Source organism: Rhinichthys klamathensis, unplaced genomic scaffold (genome assembly GCF_029890125.1).
Source record: "Rhinichthys klamathensis goyatoka isolate OS25496 unplaced genomic scaffold, OSU_Roscu_1.1 h1tg000001l_1, whole genome shotgun sequence".
NCBI lineage: Eukaryota > Metazoa > Chordata > Actinopteri > Cypriniformes > Leuciscidae > Rhinichthys > Rhinichthys klamathensis.
In genome coordinates this window covers 4,684,973-4,709,333 of record NW_026606555.1, presented here as the reverse complement: position 1 = coordinate 4,709,333, position 24,361 = coordinate 4,684,973, and the positions used below count along the sequence as shown (strand labels likewise).

Here is a 24,361-nt window from a genome sequence, read left to right as displayed (position 1 = left end):
TGGTAGGTGCGGGACTTTTTCGTTGGACGTCAACTCTGTGTCGTTGATGAAGTTTCTGTGTAGCTTTTGTCGATGTTGAAGAAAGGGGTATATATTCTGAGCGTTGTTTGACATTTGTGCCTTTTGAGAAAGTGGATTGTTTTAGAAGCTTTTCTGAAATGCGTTGTGGCAATCCAATATTGGAAACAGGAGCCCAGGACCAATGGAGCAGCTCCCGGCTAGGACAAGACATCAATCTTGAGCATTTCCACCAACTCACATTCCAAACTTGGAACCACCCACAGCTGTAGGCAATGATGGCCTAATGGAGGTCACCGTACAATTGGGAACTCTGCTACACGCAAGGCTAGATGGTTCTAAGTACAGAATCCTTCAGTATGAGGTGCTGAAGCACACGTTGGCCAAGAGAGAACCGCCTGAAGAGTAAGAAGACAGAGACAGACTTGCAACATCTTCTTTTTAATGATTTTGCCTTTCTTCAGTTGTGTCTTCCCCCTTTAAGGTGGCCTAGCGTTGAAACAGACGTGGGGAACAAAGCCGCCACTGATACCACAGCCCGGAAGGAACCTAAGTTCCAGTTTACATTCCTAAGTTCTTGGCTAAATAAAAGATCATTTCTGTTAACCCTGCTCCCGTCTCTCTTGTGGTTGTGTTTTGTGGCAACTTAAACCTCTCCTCGTCTTGGGGCCCGTGTCACGGCGTCCTTTGAATAAAGCGAACGTTGTCTCATCCGAGATGCAATACCGCATCACTGCAAAAACTTGAAATGTTTGCAGCGATGTGGTATTGCATCTCGGATAAGACAGCAGATACGAAAATCAGGTGCTATTGAAAAAACGGGCCTGACACGGGCTCATTTCACATTTCGATGTCAGCCATAGCATGTTTTCTAAGTGCACGACCGACGTCAGCTTGTTTCTGAAATGTCTACATAAAGAATTGTTAATGTGCCTGTGACTTTTCTTTTCAAAGATTTTCTACATTTAGCTTCAACAAATGTCAACTACAAAGCATGACACGGGCAGCTATGATTACAAAAAAGTATGTCATTATGGATTGTTGTGTGTATTCCACATATCTTAACAGTAGGCTTCAAAGAGATTGTGGAGGTCCTTTCTGCTTTTGGCTCCGATGTATGCGCTAAAATGTCACGTAAACTTTAAAGCCCACAAAATTCAACTAGGCAAAACCCTTTTAGAGGAGAGGCGCAGCAGAATGGAATGCCGATTGAGTTTCCATAAACCGTTAAGACTATATTTTCAGAGATCATTTCTATAGTTCTTTGCTTGGATGTGTGTTTCGAAAGTGTTTGTCTCCCAACCCACGATGAAGAGTAATGATGCTCCTTTCTGAGCGTGAATTGGGCGCAGAGCAGCGACTTTGGTTGTGATCTCTGTGTCGTTGATGACCGTTATGTATTGCTTTTTGCAATATTGAAGAAAGGAGTATGTTCTGAGTGGTGTTTGACATTTAAGTCTCATTTTGGAATTTCTTTGTTTTTTCATCTGTAGGTCCCATGCAGAAAACTTTGTTGAAAGGCAGAACCGTTTGCAATGACGCAGGACTGTGTGTTGTGTAAGACAGCAGTTGCAAAAAGTGGGTTTTATGGTAAAGAGTGCTCTGGATATGTGCTCAGTTTGAGGTCAGCCATTGCAAGTTTTCCAAGAACGCAATCAAAGTCAAGTGTCTGAAATGCCTACGTTAGCAATTGTTGGTAGGTGCGGGACTTTTTCGTTGGACGTCAACTCTGTGTCGTTGATGAAGTTTCTGTGTAGCTTTTGTCGATGTTGAAGAAAGGGGTATATAATCTGAGCGTTGTTTGACATTTGTGCCTTTTGAGAAAGTGGATTGTTTTAGAAGCTTTTCTGAAATGCGTTGTGGCAATCCAATATTGGAAACAGGAGCCCAGGACCAATGGAGCAGCTCCCGGCTAGGACAAGACATCAATCTTGAGCATTTCCACCAACTCACATTCCAAACTTGGAACCACCCACAGCTGTAGGCAATGATGGCCTAATGGAGGTCACCGTACAATTCGGAACTCTGCTACACGCAAGGCTAGATGGTTCTAAGTACAGAATCCTTCAGTATGAGGTGCTGAAGCACACGTTGGCCAAGAGAGAACCGGCTGAAGAGTAAGAAGACAGAGACAGACTTGCAACATCTTCTTTTTAATGATTTTGCCTTTCTTCAGTTGTGTCTTCCCCCTTTAAGGTGGCCTAGCGTTGAAACAGACGTGGGGAACAAAGCCGCCACTGATACCACAGCCCGGAAGGAACCTAAGTTCCAGTTTACATTCCTAAGTTCTTGGCTAAATAAAAGATCATTTCTGTTAACCCTGCTCCCGTCTCTCTTGTGGTTGTGTTTTGTGGCAACTTAAACCTCTCCTCGTCTTGGGGCCCGTGTCACGGCGTCCTTTGAATAAAGCGAACGTTGTCTCATCCGAGATGCAATACCGCATCACTGCAAAAACTTGAAATGTTTGCAGCGATGTGGTATTGCATCTCGGATAAGACAGCAGATACGAAAATCAGGTGCTATTGAAAAAACGGGCCTGACACGGGCTCATTTCACATTTCGATGTCAGCCATAGCATGTTTTCTAAGTGCACGACCGACGTCAGCTTGTTTCTGAAATGTCTACATAAAGAATTGTTAATGTGCCTGTGACTTTTCTTTTCAAAGATTTTCTACATTTAGCTTCAACAAATGTCAACTACAAAGCATGACACGGGCAGCTATGATTACAAAAAAGCAGAGATGGGACCAAGTCACACATGTGCAAGTCTCAAGTAAGTCCCAAGTATTTTTTTCCTGGGCAAGTCAAGTCAAGTCAAGTCACAGGCTATGTCAAGTCAAGTCAAGTCAAGTCTTGTAGTAGGTCAAGTCAAGTCCAAGTCAAGTCACCTTATTATTGTAATTTTACCTGCAGAGTTTGATCTATGGGCGTCAGTTTGGTTTGAAATGAACAGAGGCGCATTCGGAAGTGCATTTGGGAACAATGACGCATTCATTCACTTTTTTCTTTCACGCAGGTCATGTTTTGAAAGATGGTGTCCTGTAGCTTACTAATTTAAAGAAATAAAAATGTATACAAAAATGTGATGTCCGACTTCTTTTATGAAGAAGAAAGCCTTAAAGGGGTCATATAATGGTACATGCACTTTTACAAGTTGATTGTACTGAAATGTGTGTTGGCAGTGCCTGTACACAACCATCATATAATGATAAAAATCCATCCAGTGGTTTTGTTTTAATCTCCTTATATGTTTTCCCCTGCCTCAAATCGAGCCGTTCGAGCCTGTGACGTCACAGGATCGGAAGCCCCTCCCACGATTGTTGAATGACAGCCGCGTTTCAACACAGACCCGCCCTCACTCGTGAGAGCGAGCTGTCAATCATAGTCTGCGCGGACCGGCGCGGTCATTGTTGATATGCAGGAGCACTGTCTATGAGCAGAATGGCATCTAAGCGATTGTGGTGTTCTGTTCTTGGGTGTAATAACGAACACAGTCATTTTAATGTTCCTAAATCCGAACCGCTGAAGACGCAGTGGCTGAGTTTGTTTTCGAAGGGAATATTCCCCACGAGCAATGTCAATGCTCTCATGTTTGCCCCAATCATTTCACACACCAGACTGCTTTATAAACGAGGGTGAGTATAAAGCTGGATTTGCTAAGTAGCTGCTCATGAAAAAAGATCGGTACCAGATATTTGTGTTCCTGCTGAATCTCCAGAAGAACTGAAGTGAGTGTAACGTTTTATTCAACTTTATATTAATATTTATATCTTTGCAAATCGCTAGCTGCACACTTCACAATGAATGCGTCTAAGGTTTACACTCAGGGTACATTACGGCATGTTTTCTATGTATGACGTTCTCAATATAATTCATAATTCCACGTTTATACTGAACAACGCGTTATGGTTATTGTGTTATTGTGTTACAAACGGTGTACGCACAGAACAGAGGGGCGGGGTGAGCAAATTATCATTTAAAGTCATATGCACTGAAACGGCGTGCTGAAAACAGAGCTGTTTTTGACCAAGTAAAATAAGTGTTTTCTTACAATACTAATGAGAATTTTTAATTAAAGTATATTACAAACTTTTAATTTAGACCCCAAAGAATCATATCCCAGATAGCAACATTGTTTCGGCCCAGATCCGGCCCACATCTGGCACTTGTGGGATGCGGATCTGGCCCACATGCAGCGTGGAATGACGGCCCTTGGGTGGCCCACTCCTGTTTGCCAGATCTGGGCCACAAGTAGGCCATAGCAATGCCACATGTCAGCCAAGAGCAAAGAAATAAACCAGAACTGGACCTTATCTGAGCCACAAAATCTGTGTATATTAAATATTAAGTAATTGCAGCCTTAATAAGCCTGTTAACAAGCAGAATCACTGAAGGAAAGAAGAGAACAGAAAAAGAGACTAGCAGAAAAACAAGAACTGACTTCAGACACAGTCTTAGATGAAATCACTTGAAGATAAAAGAAGACATTAAATCTGTGAAGATCTCAGCAGAGGAGGAATAAACAACTCCACAAACAGCATTACCAGCTTCACTTATTACTAACCAGACTGACTTTATTTCTTTCAGACTTCTACAGAAGTTTTTATTGAGAATTAACAGAGGTTTAACTCTGTTTCATTTGAAGTCACCATAACAGTGATTAGTGTTTCCATTAGTTGGGCTCTTAACTCTTAAAATGTATTTTGTCTTTTTTTGGCTGCTGTGACACTGTGTTTAGTCAAACACATTTGCAGCAGCAAAGAAAGCTAAAGTGAAATGAGATCCGGTTATAATGGTTACCTGTTGATGGTTTTATAATCATCAAGAATTAACTTGATTCACTGATGTCTTTGGAATCTAACAATTGTGCTGATCTATTAATACACAGCATAATCCCAGTTTTAAATTAACTCTGCTCAGTGTTTATATGAGTCCACACTCAGAGAGTGTTAAATGAACACTGAAGCAGTGCTAAAGTCAATGAGATCGTTAAGTGATTCATTGAGTGATAATTGAGCATTATTGAAGACACCTGATGTTAACGCAGAATCACTGAAGGAGAAAATCGTAATTGGTATGTTACCATTATGGAGATCAGTGTTTGCTTAAGTTGGGCTGTTGACCCTTAATTCATTAACTTTAGATTTTGTTTGGCTGCTGTACCTGCCAGATGAACAAAGAGAAAAGATGATATGATGGTGTTGGTTGTGTTTTAACATAATCAATAGTTGGCCTGAATCACTTAACTCATTGGGAGCATAATTTCAGAGTTAAATTTACCTTATGGATTATAACAGCACTGTCCTTGTAGAGTATGCATTTTTTTAGCCTTTTCAATTAAGTCCAAATGATCAAATCAATTACAAAAAAAAAAAAAAAACCTTCTAGAAAATATTTCAGGTAGGCACATACAGACATTAAGAATTAGCGTATGAATCTCAACAGTGGTGACAAACAGATCACCTCTGAACATAAGCTCATTATTTATTCATGCAGCAATGCATGATGGGAGCCATGAATGAGATTTGATTGGTGAAATCTAGAATACACTGCAAAATGCTTTATAATTGTCACCATTGTTGAGATTCACAGGCTGATTCTTGATGTCTGTGTAAAAAAAAAAGAAAAAAAAGTTTTGTATGAGATTAAGTTTTAAGAAATTATTTGGATTACATTGTAAAAGCTACAAATATTATGCTTTTCAAGGATAGTGCTGCTATAATCAATAAAGTAAATGTAACTCAGTAACTGGGCTCTATATGTGTTCAGTGATTCAGGTCAAATGATTGTGAAATAATGATAATGTTCAAACACAACCAACACCATCATATCACCTTTTCTCTTTGTTCATCTGGCTGTTATAACTCAGATACAGCAGCCAAACAAAATCTAGAGTTAATAGCTTAAAGGGTCAACAGCCCAACTAAAGCAAACACTGATCTCCACAATGGTAACATACCAATTACGATTTTCTCCTTCAGTGATTCCGCTTGTTAACATCAGGTGTCTTCGATAATGTTCAATTATCCTTCCATTAATCACTTAATTATCTCATTAACTTTAGCACTGCTTCAGTGTTCATTTAACACTCTCTGAGTGTGGACTCATATAAACACTGAGCAGTGTTAATTTAAAACTGGGGATTATGCTGTGTATTAATGGATCAACACAATTGTTAGATTCCAAAGACATCAGTGAATCAAGTTAATTCATGATGATTATACCATCAACAGGTAACCATTATAACCTGATCTCATTTCACTTTAGCTTTCTTTGCTGCTGCAAATGTGTTTGACTAAACAGACTGTCACAAAAACCAAAAAAATACAAAACATATATTAAGAGTTAAGAGCCCAACTAATGGAAACACTAATCACTGCTATGGTGACTTCAAATGAAACAGAGTTAAACCTCTGTTAATTCTCAATAAAAACTTCTGTAGAAGTCTGACAGAAATAAAGTCAGTCTGGTTAGTAATAAGTGAAGCTGGTAATGCTGTTTGTGGAGTTGTTTATTCCTCCTCTGCTGAGATCTTCAGAGGTAATGTCTTCTTTTCTCTTCAGTTGATTTCATCTAAGACTGTGTCTGAAGTCAGTTGTAGTTCTTGTGTTTCTGCTCGTCTCTTTTTCTATTCTCTTCTTTCCTTCAGTGATTCTGCTTGTTAACAGGCTTGAGATGACTCCATATTTAATATACACAGATTTTGTGGCTCAGATAAAGTCCAGTTCTGGTTTATTTCTTTGCTCTTGGCTGACATGTGGCATTGCTATGGCCTGCTTGTGGCCCAGATCTGGCAAACAGGAGTGGGCCACCCAAGGGCCGTCATTCCACGCTGCATGTGGGCCAGATCCGCATCCCACAAGTGCCAGATGTGGGCCGGATCTGGGCCGAAACAATGTTGCTATCTGGGATTAGCTTGTACAAAAATGGCATTATATGCCCCTTTTAAGTTTTCAAAAAGCATTAGACATATGACCCACTATTCTGCTTCGTGTAAGTTATTTATCAATGAATTCAAACGCGTTGGCTGGCGCTGAGCCAGAGACATATGCTCTCAGTGCTGTCATATATCACAACTGTTCAGTGTTTTCAACCACATCATTTTTATTTTAGGTTTCAGACATTTAAATACACATAACTACTAGCAAAAAATATATTTGTAGTTTGTAAAATATACACTGATGTCTATGGAAGCGTCAATAATAATCATTCCCATTATAATAAGACGCACGTTTTATTCATATCAGATACACATTGTGTAAGTAGCTTTACATTTTACCCTATTCTTCTCCCAGTTCACCGGTCACTTACTTTCATGTATTTCGTGAGAAGTTGAGAAATTGACGTGTTGTAAACTAACGTTAACATGGCACCGCCCATTCGCACATACAGCTCAACTAACGCGATCATTATAAAGGTGTTTAAACAACAAAACACATCCACTTACACATATTTGACAATCGGAATATCAGTGTTGCATGTTATAGCTAATACATTTGTGAACATTTTGAATAAAACAGGAAAAATGACATAAAAGCAGATCATCATTCATTCAGCACTGTGTTATGGTTGCGCTGTGTCACGTGACAAGCAATGACGCGTCACCATGGAAACATTAAAGTGAGTGACAGGTTCTAAATAACGGTCGCCTAGAAAAACTCACGCTGGGGGATCAGTTAGAATAGTTTAAACTTACTTGTGAAAGGGTTAATGGCTACTTTAGCTATTACATTAGCTAACTACCAACTAACATTAACAAATTGACAAGCACTTACTGGGCAGAATGGCTCTTCAAATGACGGACGAAATTGGAGGTTGTCGTCTGGCTGTCCGCAATGTTAATGTTGTATTCTATGTCTTGCAAAGCGCTGTTCGTCTTTTGCCATCGTGTGAATAATTCTTGAAGCCGAAAGCAATGACCCTCGGTACCCCTCCGGCTGACATTTTGATGTGATATCTGATCTAAGTGGGCGTGGTGTGCGTAAGGTACGAGGTATGACTGATGATAGTGTCGTGATCAACTTTAAAACATTTTTTTTATATATATTTTATATTCAAACTGAAAACATGATGTGATTAACACTCAAGTCATTCAAGTCATCGTGTCTCAAGTCAAGTCAAGTCCCGAGTCTTTAACTTCCAAGTCCGAGTCAAGTCTCAAGTATTTCATTTTATGTCAAGTCAAGTCACAAGTCATAAAAATAGCGACTCGAGTCGACTCGAGTCCAAGTCACCAAGTCACAAGTCCCCATGTCTGCAAAAAAGTATGTCATTATGGATTGTTGTGTGTATTCCACATATCTTAACAGTAGGCTTCAAAGAGATTGTGGAAGTCCTTTCTGCTTTTGGCTCCGATGTATGCGCTAAAATGTCACGTAAACTTTAAAGCCCACAAAATTCAACTAGGCAAAACCCTTTTAGAGGAGAGGCGCAGCAGAATGGAATGCCGATTGAGTTTCCATAAACCGTTAAGACTATATTTTCAGAGATCATTTCTATAGTTCTTTGCTTGGATGTGTGTTTCGAAAGTGTTTGTCTCCCAACCCACGATGAAGAGTAATGATGCTCCTTTCTGAGCGTGAATTGGGCGCAGAGCAGCGACTTTGGTTGTGATCTCTGTGTCGTTGATGAACGTTATGTATTGCTTTTTGCAATATTGAAGAAAGGAGTATGTTCTGAGTGGTGTTTGGCATTTAAGTCTCATTTTGGAATTTCTTTGTTTTTTCATCAGTAGGTCCCATGCAGAAAACTTTGTTGAAAGGCAGAACTGTTTGCAATGACGCAGGACTGTGTGTTGTGTAAGACAGCAGTTGCAAAAAGTGGGTTTTATGGTAAAGAGTGCTTTGGATATGTGCTCAGTTTGAGGTCAGCCATTGCAAGTTTTCCAAGAACGCAATCAAAGTCAAGTGTCTGAAATGCCTACGTTAGCAATTGTTGGTAGGTGCGGGACTTTTTCGTTGGACGTCAACTCTGTGTCGTTGATGAAGTTTCTGTGTAGCTTTTGTCGATGTTGAAGAAAGGGGTATATAATCTGAGTGTTTTTTGACATTTGTGCCTTTTGAGAAAGTGGATTGTTTTAGAAGCTTTTCTGAAATGCGTTGTGGCAATCCAATATTGGAAACAGGAGCCCAGGACCAATGGAGCAGCTCCCGGCTAGGACAAGACATCAATCTTGAGCATTTCCACCAATTCACATTCCAAACTTGGAACCACCCACAGCTGTAGGCAATGATGGCCTAATGGAGGTCACCGTACAATTGGGAACTCTGCTACACTCAAGGCTAGATGGTTCTAAGTACAGAATCCTTCAGTATGAGGTGCTGAAGCACACGTTGGCCAAGAGAGAACCGGCTGAAGAGTAAGAAGACAGAGACAGACTTGCAACATCTTCTTTTTAATGATTTTGCCTTTCTTCAGTTGTGTCTTCCCCCTTTAAGGTGGCCTAGCGTTGAAACAGACGTGGGGAACAAAGCCGCCACTGATACCACAGCCCGGAAGGAACCTAAGTTCCAGTTTACATTCCTAAGTTCTTGGCTAAATAAAAGATCATTTCTGTTAACCCTGCTCCCGTCTCTCTTGTGGTTGTGTTTTGTGGCAGCTTAAACCTCTCCTCGTCTTGGGGCCCGTGTCACGGCGTCCTTTGAATAAAGCGAACGTTGTCTCATCCGATATGCAATACCGCATCACTGCAAAAACTTGAAATGTTTGCAGCGATGTGGTATTGCATCTCGGATAAGACAGCAGATACGAAAATCAGGTGCTATTGAAAAAACGGGCCTGACACGGGTTCATTTCAAATTTCGATGTCAGCCATAGCATGTTTTCTAAGTGCACGACCGACGTCAGCTTGTTTCTGAAATGTCTACATAAAGAATTGTTAATGTGCCTGTGACTTTTCTTTTCAAAGATTTTCTACATTTAGCTTCAACAAATGTCAACTACAAAGCATGACACGGGCAGCTATGCTTACAAAAAAGTATGACATTATGGATTGTTGTGTGTATTCCACATATCTTATGCCTCGTTTCCACTGAGCGGTACGGTACGGTACAGTTCGGTTCGGTTCGGTACGCAATTATTTGCGTTTCCACTGTCAAAAGTTGTGAATGGTACCAAAAAGCCGAACCGTACTGTACCACTTTTTGGGTACCCTTCCGTTGGGGTACCTAGCACAGTGGTACGGTACTAAAAGGTGGAGCTAGACTCACTGCAGAACCTTGATTGGTTGACAGAGTATCGTCACTTGCGCGTGCTACAAGGGCATTAGAAGCATACAGTTAAAATATAATACTACTGTTATTGTGTCACGAAATGTAGTTTTAAGAGTTTTTCAGGTGAGAAAGTAGTTTTTTAAAGCTCAAATCTGTGGTTTATTTATAGATTTATGATCATTTGAAGATCCATTCCAAGCAATCACCGGGTGCTCGGCGCTCAAGTACCCCGCCTGGAGCAGCCTTTCCCCGGCTAGCCGTTCTGATGTTTGCCGCTGACTCTGACGTCTCTGTAGTGGTTAAACATGAGATATAATTCGTCTTGTACAGACCTAACAGGCGATCTTTGGTCTCGTGAATCTATAATTCGTTCCCTGGCCAATAGTTTTGGCAGAAGGCTAAGTGAAGTTTCATATATTTGAGCGCTGAATTTGTATAATTGACTGAATTGTTTGCTTTGTTATTAAAGCTTTACTGTATATATTTTGTACCTTTTACTTATACTTTTATAATGGCTATTATTGATAAAACTGAAATTCAACAAAAATAGATAGTTTTGTCATTTATTTTATTTTATTACAAGATCATCTGTAATGTTGTTTATTGCAACATTTGTACCAATGCAATATGCAATACATTGCCTGGAATATGTTTAATATTTTTAAATTTAAACGAAAAGAGGCAGGATTGTGTTTTATATTTAGTTTTGTTATAAATATAACGTTACATGCAGTGAATATAATCAATAGGCTATGCGTTGCCTGAACCACATTTGTGTGCTTATAATGTTTAAAATGTATTTAAATTAAATCGAAAAGAAGCAGAGTGGTGTTTTATAACATATTTCGTTTTATTGTTGCCTAAAATGTACATAACCGGAGTAGCAGAGCGAGCTGAGTGGCGCATTCAAGAACGCGCTGTTCCATCAGCAGAATTACTGGACTCGCGTCCTCGGGATCATTCTCCTGAGTCGGACTTTGCGTGGCTACTTGGTATTGAGAAACGCCTAATGCCAGCGCTTGTTTCTTGTGACAAACATCCCGAGAAGCAAGAACAAGATCTGCTGTCTGGCATCCATTGTTGTTTACTATGTCGCTTTCTTCGCGCGAAAATGACGTCGATCGCTTCTCTCCGGCAAACACCATGCCTATCAAGTAAGGGTACTGTTGGCAGTGGAAACGCTAGCCGGATCATGCTGTACCGACCCGACCCGTACTGTACTGTACCGTACCGTACCGTAAGCCTCAGTGGAAACGAGCCATTAACAGTAGGTTTCAAAGAGATTGTGGAAGTCCTTTCTGCTTTTGGCTCCGATGTATGCGCTAAAATGTCACGTAAACTTTAAAGCCCACAAAATTCAACTAGGCAAAACCCTTTTAGAGGAGAGGCGCAGCAGAATGGAATGCCGATTGAGTTTCCATAAGTCGTTAAGACTATATTTTCAGGGATCATTTCTATAGTTCTTTGCTTGGAAATGTGTTTCGAAAGTGTTTGTCTCCCAACCCACGATGAAGAGTAATGATGCTCCTTTCTGAGCGTGAATTGGGCGCAGAGCAGCGACTTTGGTTGTGACCTCTGTGTCGTTGATGAACGTTCTGTATTGCTTTTTGCAATATTGAAGAAAGGAGTGTGTTCTGAGTGGTGTTTGGCATTTAAGTCTCATTTTGGAATTTCTTTGTTTTTGCATCTGTAGGTCCCATGCAGAAAACTTTGTTGAAAGGCAGAACCGTTTGCAATGACGCAGGACTGTGTGTTGTGTAAGACAGCAGTTGCAAAAAGTGGGTTTTATGGTAAAGAGTGCTCTGGATATGTGCTCAGTTTGAGGTCAGCCATTGCAAGTTTTCCAAGAACGCAATCAAAGTCAAGTGTCTGAAATGCCTACGTTAGCAATTGTTGGTAGGTGCGGGACTTTTTCGTTGGACGTCAACTCTGTGTCGTTGATGAAGTTTCTGTGTAGCTTTTGTCGATGTTGAAGAAAGGGGTATATAATCTGAGCGTTGTTTGACATTTGTGCCTTTTGAGAAAGTGGATTGTTTTAGAAGCTTTTCTGAAATGCGTTGTGGCAATCCAATATTGGAAACAGGAGCCCAGGACCAATGGAGCAGCTCCCGGCTAGGACAAGACATCAATCTTGAGCATTTCCACCAACTCACATTCCAAACTTGGAACCACCCACAGCTGTAGGCAATGATGGCCTAATGGAGGTCACCGTACAATTGGGAACTCTGCTACACTCAAGGCTAGATGGTTCTAAGTACAGAATCCTTCAGTATGAGGTGCTGAAGCACACGTTGGCCAAGAGAGAACCGGCTGAAGAGTAAGAAGACAGAGACAGACTTGCAACATCTTCTTTTTAATGATTTTGCCTTTCTTCAGTTGTGTCTTCCCCCTTTAAGGTGGCCTAGTGTTGAAACAGACGTGGGGAACAAAGCCGCCACTGATACCACAGCCCGGAAGGAACCTAAGTTCCAGTTTACATTCCTAAGTTCTTGGCTAAATAAAAGATCATTTCTGTTAACCCTGCTCCCGTCTCTCTTGTGGTTGTGTTTTGTGGCAGCTTAAACCTCTCCTCGTCTTGGGGCCCGTGTCACGGCGTCCTTTGAATAAAGCGAACGTTGTCTCATCCGAGATGCAATACAGCATCACTGCAAAAACTTGAAATGTTTGCAGCGATGTGGTATTGCGTCTCGGATAAGACAGCAGATACGAAAATCAGGTGCTATTGAAAAAACGGGCCTGACACGGGTTAATTTCACATTTCGATGTCAGCCATAGCATGTTTTCTAAGTGCACGACCGACGTCAGCTTGTTTCTGAAATGTCTTCATAAAGAATTGTTAATGTGCCTGTGACTTTTCTTTTCAAAGATTTTCTACATTTAGCTTCAACAAATGTCAACTACAAAGCATGACACGGGCAGCTATGCTTACAAAAAAGTATGACATTATGGATTGTTGTGTGTATTCCACATATCTTAACAGTAGGCTTCAAAGAGATTGTGGAAGTCCTTTCTGCTTTTGGCTCCGATGTATGCGCTAAAATGTCACGTAAACTTTAACCCTCTGGGGTCTGAGGTATTTTTGGGGCCATTGGGATGTTCTGGCATGCCCTTACATTTGTGCTTTTTTCAGTTATTTATAAACATGTTAATGGCAAAGGTGTAAATTCACTCTATATAGCACAAACGGGGTTACCATAATATCTGAGCAACATGTATGTACAAGTTTGTATTTTTAAGAGAATAATGTTTATGCGTGGTTATTGAAAAAAATAAAAATGAAAGCTGCTGAAATAAGACCACAAAACAAATACTAAATATGTGTCCACAAGACTTTTGACTAATGGATGTTGTCGCTTTGAGTTCTGGCTTCAAAATGATGTGAAAATCATCCCTCCTAATCGTTCACATAAAACAAAACATTAATTTATACTTTGTATGACAGTTTTTTTGTCAGAAGAGGTTTATGCGTGGGAGTGGTAATGGCCTATCAATATTAATGAGATTCAGACCAGGGGTGTGACAGACACTCCCCCAATGGCCCATTAGGGTGAGGAAGCCTGAACAAAGAATGAGAGGAGATTCAAAGGTTTTGTTTTTCAATCTGTTTTATTGTAATTCCTCTGTGTGGAGAAACTAAATGTTCTAAATTTGCTCTAAGCAAATCAAATGTGAGTAAAATAAATAAATAATCAGTCTGCTATAAACAAAGCAATTGTGAGCGATAAACAAACAAAAGTAAAGGCAGGTATCTCACAGTAAATGCTTATGCCCCGTTGATGCGGGCTCTAAGCAAATCAAATGTGAGTAAAATAAATAATCAGTCGGCTATAAACAAAGCAATTGTGAGCGATAAATAAACAATCAGAATGATTTCTGAAGGCTGATGGTTAGTGAAAGTTAGTTAGCAGCAGAGCACACAGTCACACATCGTTATGCCACTCTTGAAAACAGTTCCTGTTCAACTGAAGACATAAGTGAACATTGCATGCCTGGCATTTCCATGGTGTCAATTGCCTTTTACCACGCACTGTTGTGCAATGCACACAATTGCGGCGACTAACTGTGGCAACATCCCTGCCTTCTGATGTCAGCTCAGCTCCTGGAACCGGTACATGGTCACTATTGGTCCGTTTTGGTGCCGTTGTCTGTGACACACCACAGAGCTCTGTGATAAGTTGCTCCATAAACTCTTTATGGGACAAGTTACCATGTAGCTCTTTGTGCACAATGAAAGAGTTGGTGGAAGCAATGTCCAAGAAGTGTAGAAAAATCTTTCTGTACCACTTCATTGTTTTGTGTTGTGCAGTGTAGTACTGTAACAGCTGATCAGACAGGTCAACACCACCCATGTGTTTGTTGTATTCAGTCACAGGTGTAGGACATGGAAATGTCTTTGTCCTCCATGTATCTTGTGTCTTCACTCTCCTCTGTGCAGTGTCTCCCGTATAAGCAGGATGGATGGTAGAACAGACAGATACCTCTCGTGTGTCCATCCACTTCACAAATACAAGAGGTCCATCCCGAATCCACCTGATGGATCCCCTGGCAGATTTTTTAGAGAGTGAATTAGCTGCATTCCGAGGGCAGTCCTTCCTGTTGTCCCTGTAAGTCCCACATGCACCAAACCTCATTGCAAACAAGTCTTTTAGGAGCTTTGGACTTGTATAAAAATTGTCCATGTACACATGGTACCCAGAACCCAAAAATGTGTGGTCTAAAAGAGATGTTACAGCATCATATGACAGTCCATGGCCTGTGGGGAAATTGTTCTTTCCTGTGTACACAGAAAAGTCCACAGTGAATCCATTCGATGAGTCTGCAAGAACAAACAGCTTGAAACCCCACCTGGTTGGCTTGGCTTTCATGTACTGCGTCATACCGGTGTGTGCTTTGCATGCCACCATTCTTTCATCCACAGCTAAGTTTCTTTTAGGATGATAGATGGCTTTACAAGCATGACGGATAGTGTCCATGAGAGGTTTGACCCTGAAAAGACGGTCATGTTCAGGTGTGCCCCTCTTTCTGTCATTCTCCTTATCTGCATCTGGGTGACTCATGTGTACATTCCATGAAATGGTGCGGTATCTGTCCCTAGACATTACTGTAGCAGGAAAGGGTACGGAGAAAACACTGCTTTGCCGCCAGTAGTCTCTGATGGAACTGACCTTCACCATGGCCATGTAAAACAGCAGCCCAATGTAGCGGTACATCTCACTGATGCTGACATCCGTCCATTTGTATTTGCAGCCCTTTGCAGCTGCCTTGGCAGCCTGAGCATTGGTGTTGTGGCACAGAGTTGACACAGCACTTTCTGAAAAAAATTGTTTGAATAGACTCATGGGCGAATGCGAGTCTACAGAGCTCAGTTGCGGTCCAGTTTCCCGTGCAGGAAGGAATCGCAGTGTCTGTGGAGCCATGTCAACATCGGTCTCTGTTTTCCATGACAGAGTGGTCTGCCTGTTGCTTGCCTGCTTGTTTGCCTTGGCTCTCTTTGGGACAGGTGCTTGGACATGTTCATTGTCACATCTGTTAAAAAAAAGAAAAAAAAAGTGAGAATGCTGATAACACAATCAATGAAACTGTATCATCTGTATGTATTTGATCATTTCTGCCAAAAATGGCATTCGACAATCAAGGAGCAAACGTCGAATATCGTTATAAATTTTTATTTTATTTTTATTAATCAACTGTTTTCTGTGTGTCAGTGTCTGCAAAGATGTCATGATTACATTGTAAATCTGTAAAATATTACATCTATGCACTTACTCAGTTTGATTCTCAATCGCACTGAGAACTGAACGACGCCTGCGTTCCCCTCTGCGAGCTGCTGGAGAAGGAGAGCGTGCTGTAGGCCTACACACATTCCTAAAAAAAAAAAAAACCTGTTAGCATACACATTATCCACTATACATAGACATTATCCGCACGCATTTAGTGGTCTACACGCAATAAACGGATCGTTCGCGAACGACACATTTCAAACATTTACACCTGTAGGCTATTCACATCTGTGCATAAGGCAGTAAGCGTGATACGTAGTGTCATAGGCTAACCAAAACTGAACATAATATAAATATATTGCATAGACAATAGGCCTATCACATATTTTACCGGAAATATATTTGCACTAAATCACATTATATAACCTAAGCCTAGAAACGCACTTTTATGAGATCGTGTTGCCTAAGCAGATATTCGCAAACAAGATACATTATGCATAAGGCAGTATTTTAGCATGATAATCAGTGTCATAGGCTAATCAAAACCGAGTGAAATATATTTAATATACAAATATGTTTAGAGTGTATAATATCACATTTTAAAAGTTTAGCTACACTTGAGCATACACGAATGTTAGGGCTGTCATAAGCTAGCCAAAACTAGGCAAAATATCGTCTGAAAATTCATGAGTTCTATATGATCAGAAAAGGAATTATATAACACTAAACAACTTACTCCGAACTTGTATCCTCGGCGGGATCAATTCGTTCTTCAAAATGCAGCCGTTCGTCATCCGAGTTGCAATCTTCCTCTGAGGAAAAGGTGAATTCTTCCTCGCTGTCCAGAATCATCTGAAGGGCTTCATCACCGGAGTAGCGTGCCATCCTCAAAACGCGATGATCTATCAGTGAATCTCATAAAGAAACTTCGGGTTTTTATGGCATTGATCGGGGGGCGTGTCCGCGTGTGCGACGCATAGATCACCTATTTACCATGTGAACAGCGCCGGGGGTGTGCCGGCCTCAGCTCATTAAAAATAATGAGGGGGGAGAGAAAAAAACTGTACCTCTCCTTGGTTTCACGGATTACATAAACTGAGAATATTTGTTTTTTATATAAATTACTTCATTTAAAAGAAGAGAATTCAAGCTTCATAAAGAAAAATCTCTCGTGCCTGTGTGACAAGTATTCGCGGAGTTCCAGTTAATCTTAGGACGCGTTTCAGAATGGACTTCACAGACAGAGGGAACGCAGAACTCGCATCATGTTTGTTTTTCTTTATTTGGCGAAAAGCACAACACTTTGTTTTTATTGTGTGTATCCACAAAAAAAATACAAACTTAACAGGATCTAATGATGTACAACACTTATTTGTAAGATTAAAATCAACCGAGTATTTTGAGTCTCTTTTGCACTGATAAGAAAAAAAGCGAGACAATCGCGCCGGCGCGATAGCCGACCCCAGGGGGTTAAAGCCCACAAAATTCAACTAGGCAAAACCCTTTTAGAGGAGAGGCGCAGCAGAATGGAATGCCGATTGAGTTTCCATAAACCGTTAAGACTATATTTTCAGGGATCATTTCTATAGTTCTTTGCTTGGAAATGTGTTTTGAAAGTGTTTGTCTCCCAACCCACGATGAAGAGTAATGATGCTCCTTTCTGAGCGTGAATTGGGCGCAGAGCAGCGACTTTGGTTGTGAGCTCTGTGTCGTTGATGAATGTTCTCTATTGCTTTTTGCAATATTGAAGAAAGGAGTATGTTCTGAGTGGTGTTTGGCATTTAAGTCTCATTTTGGAATTTCTTTGTTTTTTCATCTGTAGGTCCCATGCAGAAAACTTTGTTGAAAGGCAGAACCGTTTGCAATGACGCAGGACTGTGTGTTGTGTAAGACAGCAGTTGCAAAAAGTGGGTTTTATGGTAAAGAGTGCTCTGGATATGTGCTCAGTTTGAGGTCAGCCATTGCAAGTTTTCCAAGAACGCAATCAAAGTCAAGTGTCTGAAATGCCTACGTTAGCAATTGTTGGTAGGTGCGGGACTTTTTCGTTGGACGTCAACTCTGTGTCGTTGATGAAGTTTCTGTGTAGCTTTTGTCGATGTTGAAGAAAGGGGTATATAATCTGAGCGTTGTTTGACATTTGTGCCTTTTGAGAAAGTGGATTGTTTTAGAAGCTTTTCTGAAATGCGTTGTGGCAATCCAATATTGGAAACAGGAGCCCAGGACCAATGGAGCAGCTCCCGGCTAGGACAAGACATCAATCTTGAGCATTTCCACCAACTCACATTCCAAACTTGGAACCACCCACAGCTGTAGGCAATGATGGCCTAATGGAGGTCACCGTACAATTGGGAACTCTGCTACACTCAAGGCTAGATGGTTCTAAGTACAGAATCCTTCAGTATGAGGTGCTGAAGCACACGTTGGCCAAGAGAGAACCGGCTGAAGAGTAAGAAGACAGAGACAGACTTGCAACATCTTCTTTTTAATGATTTTGCCTTTCTTCAGTTGTGTCTTCCCCCTTTAAGGTGGCCTAGCGTTGAAACAGACGTGGGGAACAAAGCCGCCACTGATACCACAGCCCGGAAGGAACCTAAGTTCCAGTTTACATTCCTAAGTTCTTGGCTAAATAAAAGATCATTTCTGTTAACCCTGCTCCCGTCTCTCTTGTGGTTGTGTTTTGTGGCAGCTTAAACCTCTCCTCGTCTTGGGGCCCGTGTCACGGCGTCCTTTGAATAAAGCGAACGTTGTCTCATCCGAGATGCAATACCGCATCACTGCAAAAACTTGAAATGTTTGCAGCGATGTGGTATTGCATCTCGGATAAGACAGCAGATACGAAAATCAGGTGCTATTGAAAAAACGGGGCCTGACACGGGTTCATTTTACATTTCGATGTCAGCCATAGCATGTTTTCTAAGTGCACGACCGACGTCAGCTTGTTTCTGAAATGTCTACATAAAGAATTGTTAATGTGCCTGTGACTTTTCTTTTCAAAGATTTTCTACATTTAGCTTCAACAAATGTCAACTACAAAGCATGACACGGGCAGCTATGATTACAAAAAAGTATGTCATTATGGATTGTTGTGTGTATTCCACATATCTTAACAGTAGGCTTCGAAGAGATTGTGGAAGTCCTTTCTGCTTTTGGCTCCGATGTATGCGCTAAAATGTCACGTAAACTTTAAAGCCCACAAAATTCAACTAGGCAAAACCCTTTTAGAGGAGAGGCGCAGCAGAATGGAATGCCGATTGAGTTTCCATAAACCGTTAAGACTATATTTTCAGAGATCATTTCTATAGTTCTTTGCTTGGAAATGTGTTTCGAAAGTGTTTGTCTCCCAACCCACAATGAAGAGTAATGATGCTCCTTTCTGAGCGTGAATTGGGCGCAGAGCAGCGACTTTGGTTGTGATCTCTGTGTCGTTGATGAACGTTATGTATTGCTTTTTGCAATATTGAAGAAAGGAGTATGTTCTGAGTGGTGTTTGGCGTTTAAGTCTCATTTTGGAATTTCTTTGTTTTTTCATCAGTAGGTCCCATGCAGAAAACTTTGTTGAAAGGCAGAACCGTTTGCAATAACGCAGGACTGTGTGTTGTGTAAGACAGCAGTTGCAAAAAGTGGGTTTTATGGTAAAGAGTGCTCTGGATATGTGCTCAGTTTGAGGTCAGCCATTGCAAGTTTTCCAAGAACGCAATCAAAGTCAAGTGTCTGAAATGCCTACGTTAGCAATTGTTGGTAGGTGCGGGACTTTTTCGTTGGACGTCAACTCTGTGTCGTTGATGAAGTTTCTGTGTAGCTTTTGTCGATGTTGAAGAAAGGGGTATATAATCTGAGCGTTGTTTGACATTTGTGCCTTTTGAGAAAGTGGATTGTTTTAGAAGCTTTTCTGAAATGCGTTGTGGCAATCCAATATTGGAAACAGGAGCCCAGGACCAATGGAGCAGCTCCCGGCTAGGACAAGACATCAATCTTGAGCATTTCCACCAACTCACATTCCAAACTTGGAACCACCCACAGCTGTAGGCAATGATGGCCTAATGGAGGTCACCGTACAATTGGGAACTCTGCTACACTCAAGGCTAGATGGTTCTAAGTACAGAAACCTTCAGTATGAGGTGCTGAAGCACACGTTTGCCAAGAGAGAACCGGCTGAAGAGTAAGAAGACAGAGACAGACTTGCAACATCTTCTTTTTAATGATTTTGCCTTTCTTCAGTTGTGTCTTCCCCCTTTAAGGTGGCCTAGCGTTGAAACAGACGTGGGGAACAAAGCCGCCACTGATACCACAGCCCGGAAGGAACCTAAGTTCCAGTTTACATTCCTAAGTTCTTGGCTAAATAAAAGATCATTTCTGTTAACCCTGCTCCCGTCTCTCTTGTGGTTGTGTTTTGTGGCAGCTTAAACCTCTCCTCGTCTTGGGGCCCGTGTCACGGCGTCCTTTGAATAAAGCGAACGTTGTCTCATCCGAGATGCAATACCGCATCACTGCAAAAACTTGAAATGTTTGCAGTGATGTGGTATTGCATCTCGGATAAGACAGCAGATACGAAAATCAGGTGCTATTGAAAAAACGGGCCTGACACGGGTTCATTTCACATTTCCATGTCAGCCATAGCATGTTTTCTAAGTGCACGACCGACGTCAGCTTGTTTCTGAAATGTCTACATAAAGAATTGTTAATGTGCCTGTGACTTTTCTTTTCAAAGATTTTCTACATTTAGCTTCAACAAATGTCAACTACAAAGCATGACACGGGCAGCTATGATTACAAAAAAGTATGTCATTATGGATTGTTGTGTGTATTCCACATATCTTAACAGTAGGCTTCAAAGAGATTGTGGAAGTCCTTTCTGCTTTTGGCTCCGATGTATGCGCTAAAATGTCACGTAAACTTTAAAGCCCACAAAATTCAACTAGGCAAAACCCTTTTAGAGGAGAGGCGCAGCAGAATGGAATGCCGATTGAGTTTCCATAAACCGTTAAGACTATATTTTCAGGGATCATTTCTATAGTTCTTTGCTTGGAAATGTGTTTCGAAAGTGTTTGTCTCCCAACCCACGATGAAGAGTAATGATGCTCCTTTCTGAGCGTGAATTGGGCGCAGAGCAGCGACTTTGGTTGTGATCTCTGTGTCGTTGATGAACGTTATGTATTGCTTTTTGCAATATTGAAGAAGGAGTATGTTCTGAGTGGTGTTTGGCATTTAAGTCTCATTTTGGAATTTCTTTGTTTTTTCATCAGTAGGTCCCATGCAGAAAACTTTGTTGAAAGGCAGAACCGTTTGCAATGACGCAGGACTGTGTGTTGTGTAAGACAGCAGTTGCAAAAAGTGGGTTTTATGGTAAAGAGTGCTCTGGATATGTGCTCAGTTTGAGGTCAGCCATTGCAAGTTTTCCAAGAACGCAATCAAAGTCAAGTGTCTGAAATGCCTACGTTAGCAATTGTTGGTAGGTGCGGGACTTTTTCGTTGGACGTCAACTCTTTGTCGTTGATGAAGTTTCTGTGTAGCTTTTGTCGATGTTGAAGAAAGGGGTATATAATCTGAGCGTTGTTTGACATTTGTGCCTTTTGAGAAAGTGGATTGTTTTAGAAGCTTTTCTGAAATGCGTTGTGGCAATCCAATATTGGAAACAGGAGCCCAGGACCAATGGAGCAGCTCCCGGCTAGGACAAGACATCAATCTTGAGCATTTCCACCAACTCACATTCCAAACTTGGAACCACCCACAGCTGTAGGCAATGATGGCCTAATGGAGGTCACCGTACAATTGGGAACTCTGCTACACTCAAGGCTAGATGGTTCTAAGTACAGAATCCTTCAGTATGAGGTGCTGAAGCACACGTTGGCCAAGAGAGAACCGGCTGAAGAGTAAGAAGACAGAGACAGACTTGCAACATCTTCTTTTTAATGATTTTGCCTTTCTTCAGTTGTGTCTTCCCCCTTTAAGGTGGCCTAGCGTTGAAACAGACGTGGGGAACAAAGCCGCCACTGATACCACAGCCCGGAAGGAACCTAAGTTCCAGTTTACATTCCTAAGTTCTTGGCTAAATAAAAGATCATTTCTGTTAACCCTGCTCCCGTCTCTCTTGTGGTTGTGTTTTGTGGCAGCTTAAACCTCTCCTCGTCTTGGGGCCCGTGTCACGGCGTCCTTTGAATAAAGCGAACGTTGTCTCATCCGAGATGCAATACCGCATCACTGCAAAAACTTGAAATGTTTGCAGCGATGTGGTATTGCATCTCGGATAAGACAGCAGATACGAAAATCAGGTGCTATTGAAAAAACGGGGCCTGACTGTTACGAGGCAGCAAGGATGAAACAGAGAGTGAATCCAATCGCAAGCACATTTAATTAAACAGAAACAAACAGGAAATCCAGGGAACTCAGAACAAGACAGTAGTAACATTAAACAACAACCGACAGCCAACAACTGAAACACAGGGGTTTAAATACACAGACAAACAAGCTAAACAAGATAACAAGGGGGCGTGGTTAATAAGAGACACCTGGGGAGACTAATAGACATAGACGAGGAACACCTGTGGACACTGAGCAACAACATGACAAAAGACAAGACACATGGCAGGATAACATGACAAACAGGGAATCACATGACAGACAAGAACAAGGAACAAAACACAAAACCCACACCGTGACATAGCCCCTCCCCTATGGGCGGCTCCCGACGCCCATAAAAACAAAAAACAATAGTTCAGGAGGGTGGTGAAGCGGAGGCGGTCTGGGGGAGGGATGGAGGGCCAGGCCCGCACAGGGGAACGGGACCAGGACATGGTGGACCTGGGCCATGGAGCGTGGGCAGACCAGGCTGTGCAGGCGACCAGGGTGGAGCAGGCAGTTCAGGTGGCCAGGGCGGTGAAGACCCTTCGGGCGGCCAGGGCGGTGAAGACCCTTCGGGCGGCCACGGCGGAGAGGACCCTTCGGGCGGCCACGGCGGTGAAGACCCCTCGGGCGGCCACGGCGGTGAAGACCCCTCGGGCGGCCACGGCGGTGAAGACCCCTCGCGCGGCCACGGTGGTGAAGACCCCTCGGGCGGCCACGGCGGTGAAGAGGGCCCTGAGCTAAGCAGAACCAGCGGCGAAGGAAACTCTGCGCTGGACAGGACTGGCGCAGGATCAGTGAGCTCTGGTGCAGGATCAACGGCCCCTGGCGCAGGATCAGCAGGCTCTGGCGCCGGATCAGCAGGCTCTGGCGCAGGATCAGCGGGCTCTGGCGCAGGATCAGCGGGCTCTGGCGCAGGATCAGCGGGCTCTGGCGCAGGATCAGCGGGCTCTGGCGCAGGATCAGCGGGCTCTGGCGCAGGATCAGCGGGCTCTGGCGCAGGATCAGCGGGCTCTGGCTCAAGGGTGTGCGTAGCCCACACACACCACATGGCTGTGGCCATAATGGCCAGTGTTGCGGTCACTGAGGGCTCAGGCGGCGCATGCGTGGCGTGATCAGTCTCTGGCTGGGCAGACGTGACGTGAACAGTCTCTGGCTGGGCAGACGTGACGTGAACAGTCTCTGGCTGGGCAGACGTGACGTGAACAGTCTCTGGCTGGGCAGACGTGACGTGAACAGTCTCTGGCTGGGCAGACGTGACGTGAACAGTCTCTGGCTGGGCAGACGTGACGTGAACAGTCTCTGGCTGGGCAGACGTGACGTGAACAGTCTCTGGCTGGGCAGACGTGACGTGAACAGTCTCTGGCTGGGCAGACGTGACGTGAACAGTCTCTGGCTGGGCAGACGTGACGTGAACAGTCTCTGGCTGGGCAGACGTGACGTGAACAGTCTCTGGCTGGGCAGACGTGACGTGAACAGTCTCTGGCTGGGCAGACGTGACGTGAACAGTCTCTGGCTGGGCAGACGTGACGTGAACAGTCTCTGGCTGGGCAGACGTGACGTGAACAGTCTCTGGCTGGGCAGACGTGACGTGAAGCTCTGGCTGGACGTGGCTGACGTGAAGCTCTGGCTGGACGTGGCTGACGTGAAGCTCTGGCTGGACGGTCTCTGGCTGGACGGTCTCTGGCTGGACGGTCTCTGGCTGGACGGTCTCTGGCTGGACGGTCTCTGGCTGGACGGTCTCTGGCTGGACGGTCTCTGGCTGGACGGTCTCTGGCTGGACGGTCTCTGGCTGGACGGTCTCTGGCTGGACGGTCTCTGGCTGGACGGTCTCTGGCTGGACGGTCTCTGGCTGGACGGTCTCTGGCTGGACGGTCTCTGGCTGGACGGTCTCTGGCTGGACGGTCTCTGGCTGGACGATCTCTGGCTGGACGGTCTTTGAGGAGGCCTTTCTCCTCCTCCTCCGGGCCACCGGACTCGGAACCACCGGAACTGGGACCAGTGTTGAAGGCCTGGCGTACCCCGGGCTGAAGCTCTCCAGACAACTGGAGAGTGCCTCTCTCCAATCCAGGC

General features: G+C 43.0%; 1 protein-coding gene and 6 non-coding genes across 7 annotated transcripts in view; 6 read left to right on the top strand and 1 right to left on the bottom strand.

Moving 5' to 3' along the window:
- The first annotated feature begins 1,247 nt into the window (after positions 1 to 1,247).
- Positions 1,248 to 1,461, top strand: LOC130093290 (small nucleolar RNA U3). Its single transcript, XR_008807953.1, has one exon. It is a non-coding gene; the product is annotated as a small nucleolar RNA U3 (small nucleolar RNA).
- Positions 1,462 to 8,488: 7,027 nt separating this feature from the next.
- LOC130093501 (small nucleolar RNA U3) lies at positions 8,489 to 8,702 on the top strand. The gene has a single exon (XR_008807955.1). It is a non-coding gene; the product is annotated as a small nucleolar RNA U3 (small nucleolar RNA).
- A 2,956-nt stretch (positions 8,703 to 11,658) lies between these two features.
- LOC130079937 (small nucleolar RNA U3) lies at positions 11,659 to 11,872 on the top strand. The gene has a single exon (XR_008806629.1). It is a non-coding gene; the product is annotated as a small nucleolar RNA U3 (small nucleolar RNA).
- Positions 11,873 to 13,771: 1,899 nt separating this feature from the next.
- The window catches only part of LOC130088913 (piggyBac transposable element-derived protein 4-like), a 118,743-nt gene continuing 108,153 nt past the window's right edge, over positions 13,772 to 24,361 (bottom strand). The window contains exons 2-3 of the mRNA XM_056255953.1: positions 14,291 to 15,755; positions 13,772 to 13,786 (exon numbers count right to left, since the gene is read on the bottom strand). Coding sequence (XP_056111928.1) covers positions 13,772 to 13,786; positions 14,291 to 15,755 — 1,480 coding nt within the window. The remainder of the gene's footprint in view (positions 13,787 to 14,290; positions 15,756 to 24,361) is intronic.
- On the top strand, positions 17,508 to 17,721 carry LOC130091034 (small nucleolar RNA U3). The gene has a single exon (XR_008807765.1). It is a non-coding gene; the product is annotated as a small nucleolar RNA U3 (small nucleolar RNA).
- On the top strand, positions 19,221 to 19,434 carry LOC130094670 (small nucleolar RNA U3). The gene has a single exon (XR_008807995.1). It is a non-coding gene; the product is annotated as a small nucleolar RNA U3 (small nucleolar RNA).
- LOC130094955 (small nucleolar RNA U3) lies at positions 20,933 to 21,145 on the top strand. The gene has a single exon (XR_008808033.1). It is a non-coding gene; the product is annotated as a small nucleolar RNA U3 (small nucleolar RNA).